This window comes from Pelophylax lessonae (assembly GCF_965119305.1).
Source record: "Pelophylax lessonae genome assembly, chromosome: 11".
In the NCBI taxonomy this organism is placed as follows: domain Eukaryota; kingdom Metazoa; phylum Chordata; class Amphibia; order Anura; family Ranidae; genus Pelophylax; species Pelophylax lessonae.
Window position 1 is genome coordinate 84,009,123 of NC_138778.1, and position 22,268 is coordinate 84,031,390.

General features: G+C 48.0%; 1 protein-coding gene across 2 annotated transcripts in view; it reads left to right on the top strand.

Annotated features, from left to right (window-relative positions):
- Positions 1 to 22,268, top strand: part of LOC309566226 (tubulin gamma-1 chain) — a 515,319-nt gene that overhangs the window by 20,193 nt on the left and 472,858 nt on the right. For both annotated transcript variants that reach the window (XM_082271329.1, XM_082271328.1), the window contains exon 2: positions 7,493 to 7,605. In XM_082271329.1, coding sequence (XP_082127455.1) covers positions 7,493 to 7,605 — 113 coding nt within the window. The remainder of the gene's footprint in view (positions 1 to 7,492; positions 7,606 to 22,268) is intronic.

A 22,268-nucleotide genomic window follows, 5' to 3' on the forward strand; every position in this document is an offset into this window, starting at 1 on the left:
TGTGGTATCGCCATACTCAGGAGGACTAGTAGAAGGTGTTTTGGGGTGTCATTTTTGCGATGTACATGCTATGTGTTAGAAATATCTTATAAATTGACCACTTTGTGTAAAAAAAAAAAAAAAAAAAAAATGTGTTTTCATTTTCTTTCCACATTTTCCAAAAACTTGTGGAAAATAATACATGTTCGAAAGACTCATTATGCCCCATAGAATATACATTGGGGTGTTTGCTTTCCAAAATTGGGTCATTTTGTGGGTAATTCCATTGTCCTGGTGCTCCAGGGCCTTCAAAAGTGTGATGGATCGTTAGGCAATTTCTGCTCCTAGAACACCTGACAGTGCTCTTTGAATGTTGGGCCTCTGTATGTGGCCAGGCTTTGTAAAAGTCTCACACATGTGGTATTCCCATACTCAGGAGGAGTAGCAGAATGTATTTTGGGGTGTAATTGCAAGTATGCATATACTGTTTGTGAGAACTTGTTATTATAACAATTTTGTGTAAAAAAAAAAAATCATTTTCTCAAGAATTGTGGGAAAAAATTACAACTTCAAAAATCTCACCATGCCTCTTACTAAATATCCTGGAATGTCTACTTTCCAAAATGGGGTCATTTGGGGGGTATTTGTACTGTCCTGACATTTCAGGGCCTCAAGAAATTAGATAGGCCGTCGGTACATCAGGTGTGATCAATTTTCAATGATTGGCAACATAGCTTGTAGACTCTATAACTTTCACACAGACTAAATAATGACCACTTATTTGGGTTATTTTTACCAAAGATATGTAGAAGTATAAATTTTGGCCCAAATTTATGAAAAAAACATTACTTATTGGCAAAATATGTATGTATGTATGTATGTATGTATGTATGTATATACATATGTGTGTGTGTGTGTGTGTGTGTGTGTGTGTGATATGAGAGCGAGAGGATATAACTAATATATATTCTTACTAGGGCTGAAACAACTAATCAACTAAATCGATAATAATCGATAATTACAATCGTTGTCAACGATTGTCATTATCGATTAGTTGCTCCATCGATTAGTTGTGCTGCATTCTTGACATTCCCCGCCTGTCAGCGAGCTCCGTCTCCTCTGTGTGAAGCTGCAGTGTGCACTCACTGTCTCATAGCTCTGCACTTCCGTGACCTCCCCCCTCCCTCCTCCCTCCCTCTCTGCCTTCTTGCGGGGTCAGTGAGGGAGTGAGTCATATCGAGGTGAGGGAGAAGCAGCAAAACGTGAGTGCCGAGCTTAATGTTACTGTGTCCATTCCATGCAATGCAGCCCGCCAAAAAACAGAATAAAAGCTTATCCAGATAAGAGTTAATATTCCTTATAAAGTGCAATATTATAATAGAAAAATAAGTGATTAAAAACATCCATATAACACATATAGGGGGTCTTTCTTTGCTCCCTATTTTATATCTATGGCTGACATTGACGTTTTTATTCACTTATTTTTCTATTATAATATTGCACCTTATAAGGAATATTAACTCTTTTATCTAGATAAGCATTTATTATATTATTTACAGTATATAGCAGTTTAATAAAAAAAAAAAAAGTTTTGGTATAAGTGCCGGTTCACACTTGTGCGGTTTGCGAGACTGCATGTAATTCGGAGCGCACTGCTCCTAAATTACATGCGATCTCATGTGCGGATGCGAGTTCAGCCATATATGAGGCTTTTTTTGAGCCGCCTCAGAATCGGATCGCACAGTGGTAAGTGGTTCACATTTGTGCGATCTGATTCTGTGCGAACTTGCAGATCGCACTGCAATATGCGATCGCAACTGGGGGTGTCATTAACTTTTAATTTGCACCCCCTGCGTATCGCATATGGCAGTGTGAACTGCCAGATGTGCGGATGCGATGGCCTTAGTGCCGGTTCACATTTGTGCGATGCGGGAACGCTGCGAATATGCAGCGTGTTCCCACATCGCATCCGCACATCTGGCAGTTCACACTGCCATATGCGATACGCAGGGAGTGTCAATTAAAAGGTAACGACACCCCCAGTTGCGATTGCATATTGCAGTGCGATCTGCAAGTTCGCACAGAATCAGATCGCACAAGTGTGAACCACTGTGCGATCCGATTCTGAGGCGGCTCAAAAAAAGCCTCATGTGCGAGTTTGCTGTGGTTGCGCTGCAAATTCAGCCATGCAAAGTGTATGGCTGAACTCGCATCCGCACATGAGATCGCATGTAATTTAGGAGCAGTGCGCTCCGAATTACATGTGATCTTGCAAACCGCACAAGTGTGAACCGGTACTAACACTCTGTTTGTTAATTATTATTTTAAATAAATGAAAAAAAAAGGCATATTGAGTTTTTTTATGATTTTATCCGATTAATCGAAAAAATCATCGGCAACTAATCGATTAAAATAATCGTTAGTTGCAGCCCTTATTCTTACTTCCACTGTCTTACTGTATAAATGAACCCCTTATAGTTGCGATTATCTGCTCTTTTTGTAAAGAATTAATTTTATTTTAACCCCATTATGACAGCTGCTGCTACTAAACATCTTAGGTCTGGTTCACACCTATGCATTTTTTTGGTGCTTTTTGCAGAAACATGCTAATTTAACATGGGTTATGTTCACATCTACATTTTTTCAGCCTCTGCATATTTGGAAAGTGTCAAGGACTTTTTTCAAAGCAAAATTGTGCTTTTTTTGGTTCAATGGAGAAGCTACAAAAAAAGCATTAAAACAAAGTATGCAGCGCTTGATACAGTGATCATAAAAATCAATCAATGTTACTACTGATGATATTGCATAATTATAGAGAGTCCATAGAAGAAAGGAGTCCAATAGGAGGTCCAAGATGCGGGTAAGAAGATCAGAATGGATAGCCTCCACCAAACACCAGTAACAGTGGCCTCTTACCAGAAATGTGTGATCCCCATTACAGGGATCTCAGTACACATTGACAGGAAGTCATCTCCTTTCATACTAGGTCAGACCAAATATCACCTCCACAGGAAATGCCTCTAAGTGTATAAAGCCAATCCTCTCATGGACATATTAATATCACCATCGGCACATGTAAGAAGAAAAAACTCCTCATGGTGCAGTATAGCTTAACACAGGTAATATTTAATGGAAAAAGCCAATAAAACACTCACATTTAAGGTAGATAAGCCAAGCATCAAGGTAAATATCCTGAGGGGATCTTGCAAGTAGAATGTGTGATAGCTGTAGCCAGATGTAATCCTAGTCTCCCAGCAACGGAAGGAGGACGCTGCAAGGATATTACAGGGCAAACAAGGCCAGTCCCCAACCAGTTTCGTCAGAGCGTGACATCATCAAGGGGCGTCATGTCATTTTGTTCATCTGATTAAGAGCAGTATATTCTGTTTTTTACAAAAAAAGCATGCAGTGCATTTTTGCTGCAATTTGCGTTTTTTTCATCTGCCGAACAGCAAAATGGCCAAAAATTAAAAATGCAAAACGCAAATTGCAACAAAATTGCGTGTGCAAGAATGCAAAACGCACTGCAGAAACTGATCAAAAGCAGATGCATAGATGTGAACCAAGCCTTATGCTTGTCCTAGGCATGTGACGATATCAGATTTCCATGCTGCGATCAATTGATTAGGGTTTTGCCACGGTATACGGTATTATCACGGTATTCAATTATTAAACTTAAATTTCTACCTCACTTCAATTTCATTGCTGAATTTAGGGACTTTGGTTCACTTTTGCACATTGTTATATAGTCAGTCAGTACAGACTCTGTGAACCAGGCCTAAAATAATCCATCAAGCAGTGTCTGGCCTACCTGGTGATGACTGGTCCTGGCGCTCTGATCCGATGGCCTGGTCATTAGGGGCTAAATCCTTGCGGCCCAGAAGTGGTTAAACCTGCAGGAGTACCGGTGTTTCTCTCTTTCTCTCTTTCTCTCGCTATGCCCGTGTATGTATCTCTATCTCTCTCTCTCGCTATGCCCGTGTATGTATCTCTATCTATCTCTCTCTCTCTCTCTCGCTATGCCCGTGTATGTATCTCTCTCTCTCTCTCTCTCTCTCTCTCTCTCTCTCTCTCTCTCTCTCTCTCTCTCTCTCTCTCTCTCTCTCTCTCTCTCTCTCTCTCTCTCTCTCGCTATGCCCGTGTATGTATTTCTCTCTCTCTCTCTCTCTCTCTCTCTCTCTCTCTCTCTCTCTCTCTCTCTCTCTCTCTCGCTATGCCCGTGTATGTATTTCTCTCTCTCTCTCTCTCTCTCTCTCTCTCTCTCTCTCTCTCTCTCTCTCGCTATGCCCGTGTATGTCTCTCTCTCTCTCTCTCTCTCTCTCTCTCTCTCTCTCTCTCTCTCGCTATGCCCGTGTATGTATTTCTATCTCTCTCTCTCTCTCTCTCTCTCTCTCTCTCTCTCTCTCTCGCTATGCCCGTGTATGTATCTCTATCTCTCTCTCTCTCTCTCTCTCTCTCGCTATGCCCGTGTATGTATTTCTATCTCTCTCTCTCTCTCTCTCTCGCTATGCCCGTGTATGTATTTCTATCTCTCTCTCTCTCTCTCTCTCTCTCTTTCTCTCTTTCTCTCTTTCTCTCTTTCTCTCGCTATGCCCGTGTATGTATCTCTATCTCTCTCTCTCTCTCTCTCTCTCTCTCTCTCTCTCTCTCTCTCTCTCTCTCGCTATGCCCGTGTATGTATTTCTATCTATCTCTCTCTCTCTCTCTCTCTCGCTATGCCCGTGTATGTATTTCTATCTATCTCTCTCTCTCTCTCTCTCTCTCTCGCTATGCCCGTGTATGTATTTCTATCTATCTCTCCATCTATCTGTTTATCTATCTATCTAGTGACAGTATATGGTAAAAGTACTTGCAGACGCTTGTAGAAGGCACTGTGTCTCTCTGAGCCCTGGAAGGAAGCATGTGGGTATGTGCTGAGTGGGAGTCGTCTAATTGGTTACAGGGAGGAGTCTCTCACTCTAGGATCATATTACCAGAGCTGTTTTCTATTGAGTGAGTGAACTGCTGAGTGAGTGAATGAGTCATCCAGCTCACTGAAATGTATCAATTCACAAGTCAGACCCAGGAGCAGATAAACACGGTATTTTAAGAGCACATTCACACTAGCACGACTTGTGAGGCACCTTGTGTAGCCCCAGGTCGCTTGACATAACAAAAGCAATGTTAATCAATCAGTGCCGTCTTAATTGGCACTACTGAAGTTGGTCCAACTTCAGAAAAGGGTCCTGTACTACTTTGAGGCGACCTGTGATCCGACTGTCCCATATACTTCAATGGGAGTCGCCTCCTTATCTTAATTGACACGACTTGTTATCAGACTTTCCAGGAAGAAGAAAGATTAGCCAGGCATTCCCCACAGACAAAGTCGCCTGTCTCTTCCCAAGTCTCTTCAAGTCACAGGGCGACTTTCTGGTCGTGGTAGTGTGAACCGGCTCTAAAAATGACCACAATAACAATACCGTGGGTATGCAATACCGTGATATATCGAATTCCCAAAAACCGGCATATGTCTATGCTTGTCATACATGTATCAATTTTTGGACGAGAATATTCATACAAAGAATCTTTGTACATTCGCTGAATGAAAGAATGTCGCTTGAAAATTTCACTTGCTTTTAAAATTCAGTTTTAAAATGAATGTAATTTCTGAACAAAAACCACATACGGTACACTGTCTGAAAATTCCTTTGACCAAGAAGTTTTCCATTCTGATCCTTTGAATTTTCCCATCACTGTGGTCGAAAAGGAACATCCATTTGACCCCACTAACGATTAGAAAATCGAACAAACGTTCTTTGAATGAAAAATTGTCAACGGAGTCCATCATACATAATATATTGCAGTTCTGTCTGAAAATCATTAAAACCGGCTTTAATTTTTGTTTTTTCTTTAAATCAAAAATTTGATTTGATTCTGATATCTAACAGATTCAAATTCTAATAGTATATACAGTGTATCTCTTCTCCCTGTTATTCTCAGAGTGGATTAAAGATTCTGCCACCCAACCATATAGTTGGTCATTTATATTTACCACTAAATAGAATGAATTGCCTTTTTATTTTTTTAACTCTACGTATTGCCCAAATTGTACACCACACTTTTTTTTTTTTTTTTATATACATACATATATATACCACCAATATACATATAACTCTTGGGGGTGTGCGCACTGTCCCTGCACTAATTTGCACTATATATGTCTGTATAAATTAAATGTGCATATATATATATATATATATATATATATATATATATATATATATATATATAATATATTGATTTGTGATTATATTGATTTGCTGTTTGCACTTTATATTTATATCCATTTTATATCTGGAGAATTTTCTATATATTGAGTTGCTGTTTTGCACTTTGCATTCATATCTATTTTATATCTGAGAAATTCTCTGCACACCAGTCATTGGTTTTATTGGTTTTATTCAACCTTTCATACATTTTTTAGGCAGCGCCAATTACCTCATTTCATTTTACACTTTTTTTTATGGTTGTTATCTGAATAATCGAGACAGTAATCGGTCAACTAATCGATTAAGAAAATAATAGTCGCAGCCCTAGTTTCTACTGTAGCAGCTAATTTTTAACATTCAGCCTGTGTATACAGGTTCTGATCCAACACAAGCTGCTCTCACAACCGGCTTCTGTAAGGCTCGGTTCACACTGGGGCGATACCACTCTGTACTACTTCGGGGGCGACTTGTGCATTCCCATACACCATGACTTCAGAGCGACTTGCATGGAAGTCTATGCAAGTCGCTCCGAGGTCACCCCGAAGTAGTACAGGACCCTTTTTCTAAGTCGGAGCGTCTTGTGTCGCTCCTATTAGAACGGGTCCTATAGCAGTCAATGAACCGCGAGGGAGCGTGACTTGTCAGGCTGACAAGTCGCGCTAGTGTGAATCGAGTCTAAAACCTGTCCAGAAAACAAAACCCTTCTGTCACATGCTGAAGAGTATCTTTTGAATTTAAAAAAAAAAAAAAACAAAAAAAAAACTTCTGAGTGCTCTTTAACACAGCGTTTAGGAGTGTTCAGCGTTTCCAGGTGAGCCCATGCTCTTAAACCCTCCAACTCTTGCTCCAAAGGGCCTGCATATGGGTATGTGTTTGTTTATTCTACAAGATAAAGTAAGGGAACCTGCTGGTGACCTAGTACCTCACTAAATGCTTTTACTTGTTTCCAGGTAGAGCTCAAATAATAGCAAGAAAATATTTTGCATACTTGAACTTGGCCAGCTTGAGAAAAATGGAAAAGTATTCCACAGAGGCCAATCCGGTATCACATAAGCATACTTAGAATGGGCCAAGCTAGCTCAATGTTACAATTCGAAATGTATTATCCCTGGAGTTAAACTTAAAAAATGAAATCTGGCAAGTAAAGCAAACTTATTATTTTTTTTATTTAATTTTGTTTCCCACAGCTAACATGCTTTTGATATTCTTCTAAGATGAATATAATGGATAAGTTTATAATGCCTTTGTTTTTTTTCCCCTGACAGTTGGGTTTGAGTTCTGGAAACAACTGTGTGCAGAACATGGCATCAGCCCGGAAGGGATTGTGGAAGAATTTGCAACTGAAGGCACAGACCGAAAGGATGTCTTCTTTTATCAGGTGATGGCAGCTGTGCCTTCTATAAATGTGCATATCTTACAGTACAGGACACAAGCTGAGTATTCATTGACCCAGGGTTATAGGCTCATACCTTCAGGTGCCTGGACACTGCCAAAGCTTTTAAGGGGAATAGACCAGTTTTGTTTAAGGCTCCGTTCACATGTAGGCGTTTTGGGGCGTTTTTGGGGAGTTTTTCTGCTCTAGGATCAGCTCTCAAAACGCCCAACAAGACAAATCCTATTCATTTCAATGGCCCCTGTTCACATCTGAGCGTTTTGACGCTGTGAGCAAAAAACGCTCAAAAAAGTACATGATCTTCTTTTTGTGCAGATTACAGGCTCTCTATTCAATCTAAAAATGCCTGCACAAAAAACGCCTGTAAAAATTGCGGTAAAAAAACGCGCGGAAACGCTACGCTCAGGTGTGAATGTAGCCTAACTTGTTCAGAAGTGATATTGAGGTTGGTATAAATAGTTTTAGGTTGGTATTAATAGTTCAATCTCTGTGTTTGACGATTCACAACAGAAAATGGCTACTTTGCAAGAAGACCTCCGTAAAATAAAGGTGTGTGCAGCTACATAAAAAGAGGTTTATTATTGAAAAATTTAAAGTAATGCACTTGGCAGTTAAAAATATGATTTATAGTAGGGCTGTATGGGAAAGATTCCCAGAAAGACAGTATAGAGAGATTCCTGACAGTATGCTTACAAAAGATATATTATGTTTATTGGACTCAGAGTTTAACCACTTGCCGACTGCTCACGTTGCTGCTACTGCAGCAGAGTGGCTCGGCTAGGTCTGGCGACGGAAGACCTACGTCACGCGCATTCACGGCTCCAGGGTGCGCTCCCGCGTGCCCAGCGAGCCGATCCTGATGTGATTGGGCTCAGAACCAATCTGTCACCAGATGCAGACAAATGACTTTTGGTCTGGATCTGGTGATCGGTCCTGCCCAATGGCATTATGTCCACTGCCTGTGTAATGTAAACACAGGCAGGGGAAGTGATGTCATTTTCCCTCCTGGAGCCCTTTCGGTTCCAGGAGAAGGAGAGACATCTAAAACGTGAGTTCCACCAAGACCACCACACATAGGCAAACTTTGACCTCTTGATCACCCCTGATCACTCCCCAAACCCCTCACAGTGTACACTATATACAGTGGTATACAAATCTTTTACTGATCACTGTATCAGTGTCACTTGTGACCCCAGTTTGCGCTTGCACTAGGCCCCGATAGGTTTAGGCCACCCGCCATACATCCCCTAAAAAGGTTTAACCCCTTGATCTCCCCCAGTTAACCCCTTCACTGCCCTGTCAGTGTTCACCTAATAGTGATTACCGATCACTGTATTAGTGTCACAGGTGACACTAGTTAGAGTCAGGGTCCCACCACACCACTGTTATTTAGCGTTAGTCAATTACACTAACACACATACACGCACACACACCTCCATTACTAGTTTACTCCATTGTTTGAACAGATCAATATCTGATCAGAACTATACTAGCATCCCCATAGTTTAGTGTTCCCAAAACGCGGTGTTTGCACAATCAGTACTGATTCCTGCCAGCACCTGCGTTTAGCCCCTCCGCCCAGCCCACCCTACCCAGGCAAGTGCAGTAATCAATAGATTACTGTCACTTCCAAAAAACACAAATTACACAAAACCTCTGCGCTGGCCTGACTTTTTTTTTTTTTTTTTTTTTTTTGTAGCAACCAAATAGTCCTTGACAACCAGGTGCTTTTTTACCTGTTAGTCACACTACTGTACCTTTTTAAATGTAGTTACTAAAATGACCAAGCGGTGGTACAGTAGTGCAGAGGCCTACAGTATACTGACCTTGTCAGCTGAGAGCGATGGGAAAGCCTCACTGGCAGAATCAGGGTCAGTATACAAACCTTTAGAGAACAGTGGCTCCCTGACAGATAGCTCCGACGATGGATGGGTCCCTGCTAAGGTCAGGCATACCCGACCCCATTCTGGAGTGGCTACAAGGCAAGAACTGGATGTTTCTCTTACGTCCTCCGACAGTCGCCGCCTCTTCATATTCGTCACATATGGGGTATTAGACTTTGCTCCGAAGGAGTAGCTAGGCAACAGAATATGTTAACATTAAAGCTTTTAACATATCCCACCCTCAAGGGGTGGTCCCCTCAGTCAATACCCTCCTACTTCCTGCAACCATATCTCAGTTTTAATGTCTAGCTTGTCAGGAGTGGCTGGTTCTCTCTGTGCTGGGGCTTTGTGCCCCAGACTCTTTCTTCTTTTTTGATTTTTTGTTTGAGTTTTCTCTCTACCTTTACTTAGCTGTTCTTTTTGTCAGCGTTAGTTCTTCGGATGAAGAGGATCATGCGGGCTGGGTCTCGGGCTGATCCCCCTGGTCGCAGGTCGTGGGTCAGTGGCTTCCCAGCCTGCCATCGAGCGTTCAGCCAGGTAACGCTCCTGGCGCAGTGAACGACCCATCCCTGTTCGGTGCAGGGATGATTGGTGAGGTGGCTACCTCACTGGACGCTGTGCGGTTTCTTAACCCCCATTCTGTGCGTCTTGTATGCGACTCTCCCTGCCTCATGTGCAGCGGCTTGTTCGCCTGTGCGGGTCCCCCACGCCATTGTGAGGTAAGTGTATCTATGTGGGGACCTGTCTGTCTGGGGGGGTGTCAGTCTGGGACTGTGTAACCTGCCTCTGTTCACACTGTTTGTCTCCTTATCACTCGGCTGCATGCTGTGGGCTGCAGGGGGGGGGGGAGCTGTGTGACACTGTGTGTGTCAGCCTTGTCAGTGTGAGAAGCTGTGTGCTGTGGGGCATGTTTTGGGCATGTTTGGGCACTGTACAGCGATCGCTGCGGCGATCTGACATGTTTTTTTATACATGGATGACATGTGTGCATTACTGTATGTGGAGCGGCGGTTTCGGCGCCAAACGGCGCCATTTTGCCTACACTCGCTCCGGCCGCATGTTCTACATGCATGGCGGCCATTTTCTTGTAGCCTCCCATAGGCTTTCATAGAGCGCCCTGGCCGCATCACTTCCTCTTCTCCAGGAACACCGATCGAGGCAGCAGCAGCGGCGAGGGTCTCCTCAGGTTATATCCTTCTTATCCATTGCCTGTGTCAGTTTCATTGTCCCTGTGGGGGTCTCATTGTGCTTGTGTGTGGTGCGGTGGGCTGCGCTCGCCACGCTTGTTAAAGGGGCAGTTAACCCTTTATTATCCGGCATTTGTAATAGGGGCAATGGATTCTCAGGAGGGCAAATTTCCTACCGCCTTGGTGGAAAGCCAGGGGACCGCTGTTTCCCCCCCAGGGGGGGATTTAGCCACTATTGTGGCTGGCCTTGCTGCTCAGGTGCAGATGCTGGTGGCTGCTCAATCTACTAAAAGGCCCAGAGTTTCTCTTTCCTCTGATTCTGAGGGTGAAGGTGATGGGGCTGTTATGGCGGGGGCCTCCTTATCGGGGTCCCGCTCCTCCCTGGATCTAGTGGGGTCCGAGGTGGAGGCTGAAGTTGAAGGGGTTGATAATTCTCCCCCTGGCTCGCCTGAAGAGCTTGCAATCATGGATGAATTGATTGCTTCCATAAAACAAACGCTGCGTTTGCAGGATGAAGTGTGTCCCCCCGCTGCCTTGGCGGCTTATGGGACGCAGAGAAAACGCAGGACGCCGCAGGTTTTTCCCTGCAATGATGATTTTCAGCGCGCTGTTAAGGAACAATGGCGCAATCTGCGCAAACCTTTTGCTGTACCAAGTAGGTTCAAGCTGCGTTATCCTTTCTCGCCTTCCACTGATGAAAGGTGGTGTGTGCCACCCCCAGTGGATCACGCAATTGCGGTTTTAAACAAATCCACTGCGATTCCTGCAGAGGATTCCCCTGTGTTCCGTGATGCCACTGATAGGAGATTGGAGTCTCTTGCCAGTCATACTTATTCTGTTACGGGTTCTATGCTTAAGGCTCTGTTTGCCTCTCTCATGGCGGCCCAGGCGGTCGCAAGTTGGACGCAGATGCTTAGGCGCGTCCTAGTGGCCGATTCGGCCTCGCCGGCGACCCTGGATATGGTGGATCAAGTCCACCAGGGTGTCATGTATCTGTGTGATGCGGACTTGGACCTAGTCCCGTTGGCTGCACGTGTGCACAGCGTGGTGGTGTTGTCTCGCCGCCTTGTTTGGTTGAAATGTTGGTCGGTGGACCAGTCTTCACGTAAGACCTTAGCCAATCTGCCTTATGATGGGTCTCGCCTTTTTGGGGAGTCCTTGGATGTGTTGATAAAGGGGATCACCGGAGGTAAGAGCACTCTCTTGCCCCATTTCCCCAAGGCTAAGGGGGCTTCTGGGAAGAAGCATGCTAATTTTCGGCCCCCTCAGGGGTCCATTCGTGCCTTTCGGTCGCACTACAAGGGCAAACCGTTCAAAGGTCAAGGCTCTCAGAAGAAGCCCTGGTCTGGAAAACAGAAGTCCGGTCAATCCGGATCCGCAGCCCATAACAGTGCGGCCTGAAGGGGCGCCCTCACCCAGTTTTGGGGTGGGGGGACGCTTGCTCGGTTTTCTTCAGCCGTGGTTGGCCCGCGTGCGGGACAGATGGGTTCAGGAGATCGTTCGATCTGGTTACAAGATCGAGTTTCTCTCTCGGCCAGGGAGCAGATTTTTTCCCTCAAATCTTCAACTGTCTCCAGAGCGTTTACGGGACCTGCACCTGGCGGTGCGGGACCTGAGGGCTCAGGGAGTGGTGGTTCCGGTGCCTCATCGGGACAGATTTCGGGGGTTTTATTCCAATCTGTTCACCGTGCCCAGAAAGGAGGGCAAGGTTCGTCCAATTCTGGACTTGAAGGCTCTGAACCGCTCTGTGCGGGTTCGCAAGTTCCGCATGGAATCCCTGCGGTCGGTGGTGGCTGCCCTGGTTCCAGGGGAATTCATGGCCTCCATCGATTTGAAGGATGCGTATCTTCACATCCCCATTTTCGAGGGTCACCAGAGGTACCTTCGATTTGCCATTGCGGAGGATCACTACCAGTTCGTGGCGCTGCCTTTTGGTCTCGCCTCGGCTCCGCGGGTCTTCACCAAGGTGCTTGCACCGGTTCTGGCATTATTGAGGGCCCAGGGAATTTCTGTCCTGGGGTATCTGGACGACATTCTGGTTCGTTCTGTGACCAGCCAGGGTCTGGAGAAGGACCTGTCTGTCACGATGCAAACGCTGCAGGAGTTTGGTTGGACGATAAATTTTCCAAAGTCGACACTGAGTCCGTCGGTTCGTCTTCCCTACCTGGGAATGATTCTGGACTCGGTGCAGGCGAAGGTCTTCCTGCCGGAAGACAAACTCAGAACTCTTCAGGAGGAAGTCAGGTCCCTCAGGGACGTTCCGCACTCGTCTCTGCGGACGTGCATGAGATGTCTGGGATTGATGGTCTCGGCCTTCGAGGCGATTCCCTTCGCCCAGTTTCACACGCGGGGTCTCCAAGCGGAGATCCTGTCCATGTGGGACGGGCGACCTCAATCTCTGGATCTTCAAATCTCATTGAGTTATCGCACCAGAAGAGACCTTCTGTGGTGGCTCCAGTCCCCGATGGTGTCCAGGGGCAAGTCGTTTCGTCCTATCTCGTGGACGGTAATCACCACGGATGCCAGCCTGTCGGGCTGGGGTGGTGTTCTGGGCGTTCTGTCCGCCCAGGGGACTTGGTCGGAGGGGGGAGTCTTCCCTTCCGATCAACATTCTGGAATTGCGTGCGATAAATCTCTGTCTTCATCGCTGGACGGACCGGCTGCAGGGCTGCACGGTTCGGGTACAGACGGACAATGCCACGGCGGTGGCCTACATCAACCACCAAGGGGGCACCAGGAGTGCCCGAGCGGCTCGAGAAGTGGCCGACATTCTGTCTTGGGCCGAGACTCATGTCCCGGCGATAACGGCGGTTGACATTCCGGGGGTGGAGAACTGGCAGGCGGACTATCTGAGTCGCCAGACCCTGGATCAGGGGGAATGGTCTCTCCACCCGGCTGTCTTCCAGATGTTGTGCGCGAAGTGGGGTCTTCCAGATGTGGACCTGTTCGCGTCTCGTCTCAACAACAAGGTGAGAAGGTTCGTGGCAAGGACGCGCGACCCTCGGGCAGACGCGTCGGACGCGTTAGTGGCCCCGTGGCATCAGTACAGGCTGATGTACGCGTTTCCACAGATTCAGTTGCTGTCCAGGTTCCTTCGCAGGTTACACTCGGAACGCAGCACGGTGATTCTTGTGGCACCGGACTGGCCTCGCCGGTCCTGGTACGCAGACCTCGTGAATCTGGCGGTCGACGCCCCGTGGCGTCTGCCTCTTCGAGGCGATCTCCTGTCTCAAGGACCGATATACCATCCTGCTTTACAGTCGCTGGCTTTGACGGCTTGGCTGTTGAGACCGAGGTTCTGAAGGAGAAGGGTCTCTCCCCAGAGGTCGTTCATACCTTGATCAACGCGAGGAAGTCTTCCTCGGGGAAGGTTTATTACCGTACTTGGAAGGCCTATTTTGCCTGGCGTGAGTCCAGGGGGTTTTCACCCCGCACGTACTCGGTTTCCCGAGTGCTGTCCTTCCTTCAAACGGGTGTCGATCAGCGTTTGGCGCTGGCTACGATAAAGGGTCAGGTGTCTGCGCTGGCCGTTCTGTTTCAACGTCCTGTGGCTTCCAACTCCTTGGTTGGCACTTTTGTTCAGGGAGTGCGGCATCTGGTTCCTCCTAGGAGGGATCCTCTGCCCCCTTGGGACTTGAATCTCGTTCTATCTGTGTTACAACGTGCTCCTTTTGAACAGATCAGGGAGATCTCGTTGTCTATGTTGTCCAAAAAGGTCGCCTTTTTGGTTGCGATCACTTCGGCTCGCAGAGTGTCGGAGCTGGCGGCTTTGTCCTGCAAGTCTCCGTATCTGGTTGTTCATTTGGATAAGGTGGTCTTGCGACCTAATCCTTCTTTTCTTCCGAAGCGAGTTTCGGAACTCCATCTTAATGAGGATATTGTCTTGCCTTCGCTGTGCGCGAAGCCTAAACATCCAAAGGAGGTGAGATTACATTCTTTGGATGTTGTTCGGGCGATAAGGGTTTACCTTAAATCGCTGAGTCTTTTCGAAAGACGGACTCCTTGTTTGTTCTTCCGGAGGGTCCTCGGAAGGGCATGGCGGCGTCGGCCTCTACCATCGCCAAATGGATCAGGCAGACCATTGAACAGGCCTATGCTTTGCAGGGGAAGGTTCCCCCTGTGCCTGTGAAGGCGCACTCTACTAGATCTCGGAGTACGTCTTGGGCCTGTCGTCATGGGGCTTCTGTAGCCCAGGTGTGTAAGGCGGCGACCTGGTCGACCGTGCACACTTTCACAAAATTCTACAAAGTAGATGTTCAGGCATCGGCGGATGCTTCCTTTGGCCGCAAGGTTCTTAGTGCGGCAATTCCCTAGGGTCCCTTGTTGGGGACCTCTGGCTGTTGGGATAAGTTTTTTATCCCCTGGTTATTTGTCTTTTCCTGGGTTGTTGCTCCTGTTGAGCACTTGTTTTTCCTGTAGCCCAGCTGGTTTCCTTCCTTTGGTAAGGTTCCTTTCTTTGATGCGGAGACTGCGTTGCCTTTCGTTGCCATCCTCATGTTTGCACTGCTTTGGGACGTCCCCATATGTGACGAATATGAAGAGGCGGCGACTGTCGGAGGACGTAAGAGAAAACGGAATTTTTGTAAAATCTTACTTGTAAAATTCCTTTCTCTGAGTCCTCCGACAGTCGCCGCCCCCACCCCTCTTTTGGGGTTTGGTTGTATACTCTACTGCTATTCCACTGAAACTGAGATATGGTTGCAGGAAGTAGGAGGGTATTGACTGAGGGGACCACCCCTTGAGGGTGGGATATGTTAAAAGCTTTAATGTTAACATATTCTGTTGCCTAGCTACTCCTTCGGAGCAAAGTCTAATACCCCATATGTGACGAATATGAAGAGGCGGTGACTGTCGGAGGACTCAGAGAAAGGAATTTTACAGGTAAGATTTTACAAAAATTCAGTTTTCTCGTATGCAGCAGAGTATCGCACCTCTCGTGATCTTTCAAGCACGAGCGGCCCAGTACACCCTGGACTTAAACATACCAGCACTGCAGTAAGACTTGGTGACATGGCGAGTCCCATAAGTGCAGTTGAAGCTGGTACGGTGGCTAGCACGAGTAGTGGCCCGCAGCCACCACATATTCGAAGACAGGTCCATAGAGCCCATAGTGCCCTCCCTGAAGAGCTGTTATCCACTGATGTTACAGCGCCCGTACTTCCCCCCCCATTCATTGCTCAACCCGGAATTCAAGTGGAAACAGCTGGTTTTAATCTCCTTATTCTTTTTTTTTTTTTTTTTTTTTTAGCGGTTTTTCACTGAAGATCTTTACAGATCTATTGTGGATCAAAATAATTTGTATGCTAGTCAATTTATTACCGTCAATCCAAATTTGCCCCTTGCCAGAGAATTCGGCTGGAAACCTATAACGGTTTCTGAATTTAAGATCTTTCTGGGCCTATCCTTCAACATGGGCATTACAAAAAAGCGTGAATTGCGGTTATATTGGTCCACTGACCCAATTCACCAAATTCAATTCAGGCCTATTCGTTTAGGGAACGGGTACCGCCCTTCCTTGTCAAGGCGCACTCTACCAGAGCGGTGAGTGCGTCCTGGGCTTTCCAGAAACAGGCTTCGGTGGTCCAGGTGTGAAAGGCTGCGTCTTGGTCGTCGGTGCACACCCTTTCCAAGTTTTACAAACTTGATATTCTGGCATCTGCAGATGCTTCCTTTGGCCGCAAGGTTCTGTGTGTGGCAGTGCCTTAAGGGGGCCCTAGTTTTGCAGGTCCCTGGCTGTTGGGCTTGTTTCCCCCTTGGTTATTTGCTTTCCTGGGTTGTTTGCTCCAGTTGAGCTTTTCTGTTACCCAGAGGGTTTACCTTTCTGTTCAGAAAAGGTTCCCTTCTCTGACCTGGGTGCTGCATTGCCTTTGTGACGGTTGCGCTTCCCACCCCTCATGTCTACACTGCTTTGGGACATCCCATTGGTGAAGACTGTATAAGTGGGTGGCGACTGTCAGAGGACGTAAGAGAAAGCGGAATTTTTTGTAAAATCTTACCGTAAAATTCCTTTCTCTGAGTCCTCTGACAGTTGCCGCCCCTGCCTCTCTTTTGGGGTTCATGGACTATCTACTGCTTACTACCAAACTGAATTGGGAATGAGGCTAGCCAGGGGTATTGGACCAGTGGGACAGCCCCCTGTAGGTGTGTCTTTGTAAATTGCTTTGTTTTTAACAAGTCTTATGCTTAGCTTGTTCCTGTGGATAAGAGGTCAATACCCATTGGTGAAGACTGTATGAGTGGGTGGCGACTGTCAGAGGACTCAGAGAAAGGAATTTTACGGTAAGATTTTACAAAAATTCTGTTTTTCCCGGAACTTATGGAAAAATATAAAATATTCCATGGACTCACCATGCCTCTCAGCACATAGCTTGGGGTGTCTACTTTCCAAAATGGGATCATTGGGGGGGGGGGGGGGTTTGTGCTATCTTGACATTTCAGGGCCTCCGAAACCATGATGGGCAGTGAGAAAGTGCAATGAGAAATTTACGCCCTTTGAAATTCTGAAGGTGGTGATTGGTTTTTGGGGTCCCGTACACAGCTAGGCTCCCAAAAAGTCTCACACATGTGGTATCCCTGTACTCGGGAGAAGCAGCAGAATGTATTTTGGGGTGTAATTACACATATACCTATGGCATGCGTGATCATTTCAATGACAACTTTTTGTAAAAGACTTTTCTCTTATGTCCTCCGACAGTCGTCACCTCTCCATATTTGTCACTATGGGGTTATTGACCTTTGCTCCGTAGGAGTAGCTAGGCAACAGAATATGTCAATATTAAAAGCTTTTAGCATATCCCACCCCCAGGGGGTGGTCCCCTCAGTCAATACCCTCCTGCTTCCTGTATCCATACCTCAGTTTCATTGTCTAGCTATCAAGAGTAGCAGGCTGTTTCTGTGCTGGGGCTTTTTTGTCTCAGCCTTTATCTTCTTTTTGATTTTATTTGAGTGTTTTTTCTCTATCTTTACTTACTTACTTACTTACTGTTTATTTCTTCAGCTTTAGTTAGTTCTTCTGATGAAGAGGATCGTGCGGGCTGGGTCTCGGGCTGGCCCCCCTGGTCGCAGGTTGTGGGTCAGTGGCTTCCCAGCCTGCCATCGAGCGTTCAGTCAGGTTTTTTTCCTGGCATGTGTGAACAACCCATCCCTGTTCGCTGCAGGGATGCTGCGGTGAGGTGGCTACCTCACTGGACGCCATGCGGTTTCGCACCGCAGTTCTGCTGCGTCCTGGCTGCGACTCTCCCTGTCCTCTGTGCAGTGGCTTGATCGCTTGGGCGGGCTCCCCACGCCATTCAGAAGGTAAGTGTATCTGTGTGGGGACCTGTCTGTTTGGTGGGTGTCAGTCTGGGACTGTGTAACCCTGCTTTTCTGTACACACTATTGGGCTCCCTGTCTGTTTTGCTGCATTCTGTGGGCTACAAGGAGGGGGGCTACCCTGCACTGTTCTGTGTTTCAGACTGTGTGCTTTTTCTGTGTGACAGGCTGTATGCTGTGGGGCATGATGTGACCATGTTTGTGCATACATGCGGCGGGCGCTGCTGCGGTCCGCCATTGTTTTATTATACTGCAGGCGTGTGAAGGCGATTACTGTATACAGGAAGCAGCGTTTTTGGCGCCAAGCGCCGCCATTTTGGCGGCGATCGCTCCAGCCTCATGTCAGGGCTGCATGATCTCTGCCTTTGCATTCCTCCTCCGGCGGCCATTTTTTTGTAGCCTTCCATAGGCTTTATAGGAGCGATCGTTATTGCATCACTTCCTTTTCCCTGAGCACAGCGATCGATGCAGCAGCCTAAGTGATCTCTCCAGGTTTACCTTCTCTTATTCCTGTATTCATTGCCTAAAGTTTGTACTTCTCCCTGTGGGGGTCGGTGTGTGCTGTGTGTGTGCGGTGGGCTGCGCTCGCCGCGCTTTTAAAGGGGTAGTTACCCTTTTTTTCCTGCAAACTTTTGGGGGCATGGATTCTCAGGAAAGCAAATTTCCTTCCACTTTAATGGGAGGCCAAGGGGCTGCTGCTGCTCCCCCCCCCCCCCCGAGGGGGCCGATTTGGCTACCATTGTGGCTAACCTGGCTGCTCAGGTACAGATGCTTGTGGCTGCTCAATCCACAAAACGGCCCAGAGTTTCAATCTCCCTGATTCAGAGGGCGATGGTGATGGGGCTGCTATGGCTGGGGTCCCCTTATCGGGGTCCCGTTCGTCCCTGGACTTTGCAGGGTCGGAAGGGGAGGCAGAGGTTGAAGGGGTTGATGATTCCCCCCCTGGCTCGTCTGAAGAGCTTGCAATCATGGATGAATTGGTTGCTTCTATCAAACAAACGCTGCATTTGCAGGATGAACCATGTCCTCCTGCCGTCCTGGCCTCTTATGGGACGCAGCGGAGACGCAAAACATCGCAGGTTTTCCCTTGCGCTGAGGATTTTCGGCGCGCTGTTAGTGAACAATGGCGCAATATAAAGAAGCCTTTTGCTGTGCCAAGTAGGTTCAAGCTGCGTTATCCCTTCACGCCTGCCACTGATGAACGCTGGTGTGTGCCGCCTCCGGTGGATCACGCGGTGGCGGTTTTGAATAAATCTACTGCGATTCCGGCGGAAGATACCCCGGTGTTCCGGGCCCCCACGGACAGGAGACTGGAGTCTCTTGCCCGCCATACTTACTAGGTTACCGGTTCCATGCTGAAAGCTATTTTTGCTTCCCTTATGGCAGCTCAGGCTGTCGCGGATTGGACGCAGGTGCTCAGGCGCGTCCTGGTGGCTGATTCTGCCCCGCCGACAACGTTGGCTATGGTGGATCAAATTCATCAGGGTGTCATGTATTTGTGTGATGCGGAATTAGATGTAATCCCTTTGGCTGCACGTGTGCACAGCATGGCTGTGTTGACGCGCCGCTTGATTTGGCTGAAATGTTGGTCTGTGGACCAATCTTCTTGCAAAACTTTAGCTAATCTGCCTTATACGGGTTCTCGCCTTTTTGGCGACTCCCTGGATACGCTGATAAAGGGGATCTCTGGGGGTAAGAGCACGCTCTTGACCCAGTCTCACAAGGCTAAGGGTGCTCAAGGTAAGAAGCATGCTTCGTTTAGGCCCTTTCAGGGGTCCTTTCGTGCCTTTCGGTCGCACTATAAGGGCAAACCATTCAAAAGTCAAGGCTCCCAAAAGAAGCCGTGGACAGGTAAGCAGAAGTCCGGCCAGTCTGGGTCCACTGCCCATAACAATGCGGCCTGAAGGGACGCCCTCACCCAGTTCTGGGGTGGGGGGACGTTTGCTCGGTTTTCTTCAACCCTGGCTGGCCCGCGTTCGGGACAGGTGGGTTCAGGAGATCGTTCGGTCCGGTTACAAGATCAAGTTTCTCTCTCGGCCGGCGAGCAGTTTTTTTCCCTCAAATCTTCAACTGTCTCCGGAGCGTTTGCGGGATCTGCACCTGGCGGTGCGGGACCTGCGGGCTCAGGGAGTGGTGGTTCCGGTGCCTCATCGGGACAGATTTCGGGGGTTTTTATTCAAATCTGTTCACTGTGCCCAGGAAGGAGGGCAAGGTACGTCCAATTCTGGACTTAAAAGCTCTGAACCGCTTTGTGCGGGTTCGCAAGTTCCGCATGGAATCCCTGCGCTCGGTGGTGGCTGCTCTAGTTCCGGGAGAATTCATGGCATCCATCGATTTGAAGGATGCATACCTTCACATCCCCATTTTCGAGGGTCACTTCGATTCGCCATTGCGGAGGATCACTACCAATTCGTGGTGTTACCCTTCGGTCTCGCTTCGGCTCCGCGGGTGTTCACCAAGGTGCTTGCACCGGTTCTGGCTTTATTGAGAGCCCAGGGCATCTCGGTCCTGGGGTATATGGACGACATTCTGGTTCGGTCTGCGACCATCAGGGTCTGGTGAGGGCCCTGTCCGTCACGATGCAAACTCTACAGGAGTTTGGTTGGATGATAAACTTTCCAAAATCGACGCTGTGCCCGTCGGTTCGTCTTCCCTACCTGGGAATGATCCTGGACTCTGTTCAGGCGAAGGTCTTCCTGCCGGAAGACAAGCTCAGGACACTTAAGGAAGAAGTCAGGTCCCTCCGGGACGTTCCATGCTCCTCCCTCCGGATGGGCATGAGGTGTCTAGGTTTGATGGTCTCGGCTTTCGAGGCGATTTCCCTTTGCCCAGTTTCACACGAGGGGTCTCCGGGCGGAGATCCTGTCCAGGTGGGACGGGCGACCACAATCTCTGGATCTTCAGATCTCGTTGAGTCCTCGCACCAGAAGGGATCTTCTGTGGTGGCTACAGTCCCCGGTGGTGTCTGGGGGCAAGTCTTTTCGTCCTCCTTCGTGGACGGTGATCACCGCGGATGCCAGCCTGTCGGGCTGGGGTGGTGTTCTGGGCGTTCTGTCCGCCTAGGGTACTTGGTCAGAGGGGGAATCCTCCCTTCCGATAAACATTCTGGAATTACGGGCGATAAATCTCTGCCTTCGACGTTGGACGGACAGGCTTCAGGGCCGTCCGGTTCGGGTGCAGACGGACAATGCCACAGTGGTGGCCTACATCAACCACCAAGGGGGCATCAGGAGTGCCCGAGCGGCTCGGGAGGTGGCCGATATTCTGTCTTGGGCCGAGACTAACGTCCCGGCGATCACGGCGGTTCACATTCTGGGGGTGGAGAACTGGCAGGCGGATTATGAGTCGCCAGACTCTGGACCAGGGGGAATGGTCCCTCCACCCGGATGTCTTCCAGATGTTGTGTGCGAAGTGGGGTCTCCCAGATGTGGACCTGTTCACGTCTCGTCTAAATCACAAGGTGGAAAGGTTCGTGGCAAGGACGCGCGATCCTCGGGCAGACGCGTTAGTGGCTCCGTGGCATCAGTATCGACTGATGTATGCATTACCACCGATTCAGTTGCTATCCCGGTTTCTTCGCAGGTTGTCCTCGGAACCGCTCACGGTGATTCTGGTGGCGCCAGACTGGCCTCGCTGGTCTTGGTACGCAGACCTCGTGAATCTGGCGGTCGACGCTCCATGGCGTCTGCCTCTTCGAGAAGATCTTCTGTCTCAAGGACCGATATTCCATCCTGCTTTACAGTCGCTGGCTTTGATGGCCTGGCTGTTGAAACCGAGGTTCTGAAGGATAGGGGTCTCTCCCCGGAGGTCATTCATACTTTAATCAACGCTAGAAAAGCCTCTTCGGGGAAGATTTACTACCGTACTTGGAAGGCCTATTTTGCCTGGTGTGAGTCCAGGGAGTTTTCCCCTCGCTCATACTCGGTGTCTAGGGTGTTGTCTTTCCTTCAAACGGGTGTGGACCAGCGTTTAGCGTTGGCCACAATTAAGGGTCAGATTTTTCGCTGGCCGTTCTTTTTCAACGCCCTGTGGCGTCTAATTCTCTGGTTAGCACCTTTGTTCAAGGGGTGCGACACCTGGTCCCTCCTCGGAGGGAGCCTTTGCCTCCATGGGACTTGAACCTCGTTCTGTCCGTGTTGCAGCATGCTCCCTTTGAAAAGATCAGGGAGATCTCATTGCTTCTGTTGTCTAAGAAGTTTGCTTTTTTGGTGGCGATCACTTCAGCTCGCAGAGTGTCGGAGTTGGCAGCCTTGTCCTGCAGGTCTCC